This window comes from Gracilinanus agilis, chromosome 5 (assembly GCF_016433145.1).
Source record: "Gracilinanus agilis isolate LMUSP501 chromosome 5, AgileGrace, whole genome shotgun sequence".
NCBI classification, from domain to species: Eukaryota; Metazoa; Chordata; class Mammalia; order Didelphimorphia; family Didelphidae; genus Gracilinanus; species Gracilinanus agilis.
In genome coordinates this window covers 132135789-132141788 of record NC_058134.1, presented here as the reverse complement: position 1 = coordinate 132141788, position 6000 = coordinate 132135789, and the positions used below count along the sequence as shown (strand labels likewise).

Genomic DNA, 6000 nt, shown 5'->3' with positions numbered 1-6000 from the left:
ACCTTCCATAGCCCACTTCCACAAGTAAACTAGGTCTTTGACAAGGTAAGGTGCCATATTTACTGTATAGGTTCTGGTGCAAGAAGAACTGGGAAGGAATAAGGATTGGTCTGCTCTACCCCTACTCCCACCCTTATCCCTCCTCCTGAAGCCCAGAGTTGTAGCAACCTGTCCAACTTACTATTATATCCTGAGGGCTCAGGTCAAAGGGCAGGGCAAGGGGTAGTTGGAGCCCTTAGAGATAGTCACTATTTTTGGTAGTATTTATATTTTGTTTTGGTTTTTTTGGCCATTTGACATTTTTCTTTATTAGGTTCTTGTCTTGGTTTTGTTTTGTTTTTTTTTTTTACATCACTATTGAAGTTTTTGAGTATTGTGCCACTCACTCCATTTCCCCCATAAGCTCCAGGGTATTTATTGTGCAGTTTTGCATATTGTACAGTGCTTTTTGGTAACGCATATGGCATGTATCTTAACTGACTCTACTAGGAAAAGATTTGGGAATTTATGATAGGGAGACTGTGGGGATTTTCACTGGCCCTAAGATAACACCAAAACAATGGGACTTTGCACTGATCTGTGTAGTTGCATATTAAAGGCCAGGAATGTGAATAGGTGGAGAGGGAGGATTTCATCTCCTAAATTTACTTTTCCTTCTGGCTCAAATTCATTTGCATGACAAACTATAAAGAATTTTAGGAATGCCTACTTTTATTTAGATAGTCATCTAGAATAGAGGGCTCAGACTCCCCAGCAGAGAAAAGATTTAATCTTAGCTTGGCTTTAAGAGCTATAGCTCTGTCCTTATCAGGATGAAGTTATGAGACTTTTACAAATTATATTTAATAGCAGATCAGTTCTATAAAGTCACACACTTTGGAAAGTATTCAAAACCTATTTGATTTAAGAAAAACTTTTCCTTAAAAGTTTTCCTTCTAAAATGTCAATAAACAAATATCAAAATTGTTCAAGATTCCTTGAAAAATAATGCAACAAATAACTTTATTCAATGATCTTCTTATTAACATCAATGGATGAATTGAGTCAGAAAATTGAGTGACATATACTAGTCAAAGGTCTTTGTTTCCATAATGGAGTTTATCCAGCACAGAATCCAAATGGAAGAAGACTTCTTTATAGATAGTGAGGTCCTTCAGATACTTTTATTGCAGATAACATTGTGCATGTCAGCTAGCTTTGGAACATTTTAAAACTTCCTAAATAGAGTCCATAGTCACTGAGAAGAGGTTAGCCCAACTAATCACAATGGGGAGAAAAAGTGGATAGAGACTGATAATTATTTAGATTTTGATATGCTGTTGAATGGACAGTCAATAGGGCTGTAGACATATCTTGGACAGCCTGGGTAGACAATTATTGGAACAATTGACTAGAAAGAGGAACAGGCAGCAGTTGGAAAATTCTTGACATTGAAGTCCATTTTTTTCCTTAATATTTTTCTGATGGCATTGGATAGCTGCAAATCATAAAAAAAGACGGTTCCCGAAGAATGAACTTTGCAAGTTACTCAAAGAACAATGGAAGGGAATTTGATGACTTAGATTAAAATATAAAATATAAAACTACAAGAATAATTATTGAGGAGAAGCAGTTAAAGATATCATCTAAAAGGTGTGTTATTGCAAAAAAGAGGTAAGTCAGTCGTGGAGCTAAAGCAAAAATTATTGTTGGATAACCTGTAAGCTCTATGAGTATCCAGACAATATTAGTGGATCTAGAATAAGGATTTTGGGGTCTATGATCTTGATTTTCAAAAAATGGTTGGTTCTGTGGACAGAGTGCAGGGCTTGGAGTTAGGAAGATTTATCTTCATGAGTTTAAAGCTAATCTCAGATTCTTATTAGCTGTATAATTGTGGGAGAGTTACTTAATCCTATTTGCCTCAGTTTCTTCATCTGTAAAATGAGCTGGGAGAAGGAAATGGCAAACCTTTGTCAAGAAACCCCAAATAGAGTTTACAAAGAATCAGACACAACTAAAAATGACTGAATAATAACAAATTTGATCACTGAATTTCATTATAATAGGTCTTCTTTTTGATTTTATATACAATTATCCCTTCCACATCATGGGGATTTGGGGCATGATGCAATCTGGAAAATCTGCATAAAATTTTTAGATTTTCCCTTCATAGAAAAGAAGTCTGAATTTTTTCTTGTTCTTTTTATGGAGTATTTATAGTTCCTTATTTTAAATTTGGGGGTAAGTATATATTTCTGAGTTTCTCTCCATTGAGCCACACAGCTGCCCCCTCTAAACTTTTTCTGTGTCATCTGCTGGCCTTCATCTGTCATCTGCAGCTTCTGCAAAACTCCTCCCAATTTCCCATTTAATATCTTATGCTGATCTGCGATACATCAAAATAGTAATGGGGAAAATTACAATGTGGTAGAGATAACTCTGTTGTATTTTATGCATTTAAAAACATTCTGGGAAGGGATTCTTAAACTTCACCAGATTTCTGAAATCCATGATACAAAACAGGTCAAGAATACTTAAAGCCCTCACCATTTTTGGTGAAACTCTTAGAGGAATTGAAGGAGTGAGCACTGGAGGAAAATCACACAAGAGAGGATATGGATGAATCACAATCCACAGTTATTGAAACCTACAGATCCATCAGAATTCTAAAGTGTTCACTTAATTATTTTCCAATTTGTGTTATAATTAATTGTAAATCACCTCTCTGAATCAGCTAGGTCAAACTAAAATAGAAAAGGGCTACCAATCCATACATAAGAATTCCTGATGGCCTGCTGTATATTCACTTAATTTAAAAATGTTATCTATGTTTTATTGTATTTTTGTTTATTTTATTTTTTAATATTCCCATTTACATTTGAATTTGGTTCAGTTGCTGGCCTGGTTGTGGTTGACACTTCTACTCTAGATTGTAGCTTCCTCCAGGGTCAGGACTTTATAATTTTTCAACTTTGTAAACTATCTCCATCTTCCCCAGAGCCCCAAAGCACCTAACAAAGCCCCCTACACATGCAGATTACTTAGAAAATACATTTTAAATTGAATGAATCTGTCTCTGCTTTTTCATAGAACACACTTCTATCCAAATGAGTTTTGGGGGGATTGGCATAAAACAACAGAATAAATTTTTTAAAAGTTCCAACTAAGAGAAAAATCAGCAAGGATTTCATACAGCTTCGTAAAGAAATTAAACCCACAAGTTCCCATTACTTTTTGCTTCCGAATTTTTCCCCAGATAGAAATAAAATGAAATCAGCATTCATTGATGGTTTCCTGTGTATGTCATGACTCTCCATGTTAGAGTGGTTGCTTGACACTTATAACTCAGTATGACAGTTATATCTGAAGTGTGGAGATGAGGTATTAAAAGTTTCTAATTTTTCAAGCTGTATATTGGAGATATTTTTGATCCAGATTTGATCCAGAAGTGGCAGGCCCAAACCTAGAAAGATTCAGGGGCACTGACAGAAGGGGGAACCAAACTGAGGTGAATGGAGCTCCCAAGCTGAAACAAAGAATCTTTAGTCTAAGTCAGAGACAAATCACATGTACATATGCAAAACTAGAGGCAAGTTAGGTGGTACTGGGCCTAAAGTCAAGAAGGCTCATCTTTCTGGGTTCAAATCTGACCTTAGATACTTTCTACCTATGTGACCTTAGGCCAGGCGCTTAATCCTATTTGCCTCATCTGTAAAATGAGCTGGAAAAGGAAGTGACAAACCACTCCAATATTTTTTGCCAATAAAACTCCAAAATGGGTTCATGAAAAGTCAGACATGTTCTAAAAGGACTAAAGAATAGCAAGTAGAGGTCCCAAAGGTCCCTTTCTGTTCTCACAGTGTTTTAGATGGTTTATCAGCCCAGTGATCCACCCCTCTAAGAAAAATACTTGACCAAATGAGATCCCAGGTTCTTTAGTAGTATATTACTAAAAAAGGACGGAACAAGAATAAATGCAAAGAGACAGGTTGTCTAGTAATGAGTTTTGCTGGGCTATGGGTTGGGAGTCCAATTGGATCTGGCTAGACTTCACTTGCTTGCCTTCCAAAGGAAGGGAGAGGAGATGGAGGGAGAGAATTTGGAGTGCAAAATGTTCATGATAGAAATATATTTTTTCCTTTTTTAAAATTTTTATTGATTTTTCCATTTGTTACATCACCGCAATAGCCCATGTATTCCTCCCAGAGTTTTCCCATATAACAAATAGTATCTTTTTGGAGAGAAAAAAGGTTAGCACAACTGAGTGATCCATTAAAAAAGTCTGACAATGCCTATGGACCAGATTGGAGGTGTCTTCTCTTTATCTTGTTATTTGGGTCCAACTTTGTCTTTATAATGGGGTATATAAGTCATGTTTTTCTGTTTTTTAATTATATTCTTAGTAACCATCAACAACAACAAAATTTAAGTAAACTTTCCTTCTTTTTTAACAGATTCTCAAATGGCTTGAGGCAGAAAGATGAACAAAACTTTAATCAACTCTGCAGTGGTCCACCCTACCTTTACCTACCTTGTTGCTCTGACAGATACAAAGGTTATAGCCATCTGGAAGAAACTCTAGCAACCAGAAGCAGGGTCCAGCAGTTGGATTTGTGATGCCCATGATTCTCACAAACAGATTTTTCCTAAGTGGACATTTTTTCTAAGTTTTAGTTTTAACTAAACTCAAATTAAAAGAAAGTGAACTGTGTTTTTATGTTCTGTGAACCCAGAGAGAGAGACAGAGTTTAGTAGGCTGAGCTCAGAACCCACATAACTGCTGTGTTCTGGCTGAGTGGCCAGGGATTGGACTGCTTTAAGAACTCTTGGATTGCTGATAAGCAATCTGGAGCTTTTAGATCCTGCCTGACATACAGTGAACTGCACTGCCTCCAAAGTCTATAGGACAACATCTATAGCCATAGGATAGAGCCCTTTGGCAGTCCTCCTTCCAGCTGGACATAGATCTCTTAATGATGATTCTTTCATTATAATTAAGCTATCTAATGAACCCCTCTCCCTCTGATAGTCTCCAGCCCACACTGACCAGACTATCACTGTAAGATTTCATGGCAAGCAGAATTTTGAAGATGGCTACAAAGTTCTACTTGAGATACTGAAAGACAGTGACTCAAGAGGTAAGAAATACATGTTATGAGGAAATTATAGTTGTCCCATGAAGAGAAAAAAGCAATGACGTGGTTTCCCTCATCAAACTCTTCATAGCAGGAAGATATCAAAGGGGAAGGAAGAGTTTCTGTGCTCATAATCCTATGAAACTGCATGAAGAAGACATCAAGAACCACTCACTTCCTTCTTGTTTATCCTTGATAGCAACCCAGAATCGCTCTTCCAACAAGAACTCGCTGTTCAGATCTGTGATAGCATTAGTGAAAGCCTCCTGAGGGCTAAAATCTGGAGTGGTTTGTACATGAATGATGATCTTGTGTTCCAGTGGGTGGGGGACGTTATAGTCTGCAAACAGCACCTGGGGGTCTTTCAGTGTCTGTGATTTGATGATGTTTCCTCGTGTGGTCCTCCTTATTGATGGTGAACAGTCATTGGGTACCTTAGTGTTCTTGTTGATAATAATCTTCTCTCCTTCGAAGAGGAGGAAGACCAGAGGTGTGTTCATGATGTGCAGCTGCCATTGTCACCGATAAAAATATTTTTACAAAACATTTATTTACCAAAATGAAAATAATTTAAGAACAAAAGAAACTTCAACCTAGAAAGCTAGGATCCTGACAGTCTATGTCTACTAAGATCAGAGCTTCTTCTCATGATTCCCAGGATGACAAGAGTAAGGTAGGCAATGTTTGCATTTTTGCAAATGATATTTTTAATATTTATATGAACATAATAATTTTGAAAATGTTTTTAGAGTAGTGACAGTAGCAAAATGAACTAAAAGATAGAACCAAAGCTACAGAAATTAATGGAGGCACCAAGAAAGAAAGCAACCATAAAGTCAAACATATTTTTATAACCAAACCCATAAATTAAGAAATATGATAT

At 36.6% G+C, this 6000-nt stretch overlaps 1 protein-coding gene across 1 annotated transcript; it reads right to left on the bottom strand.

Moving 5' to 3' along the window:
* Positions 1-5245: 5245 nt before the first annotated feature.
* LOC123249955 (DNA-directed RNA polymerase II subunit RPB11-a-like) lies at positions 5246-5617 on the bottom strand. The gene has a single exon (XM_044679030.1). It carries the CDS (start codon positions 5615-5617, stop codon positions 5246-5248), a length of 372 nt encoding a protein of 123 aa, XP_044534965.1.
* Positions 5618-6000: the final 383 nt, after the last annotated feature.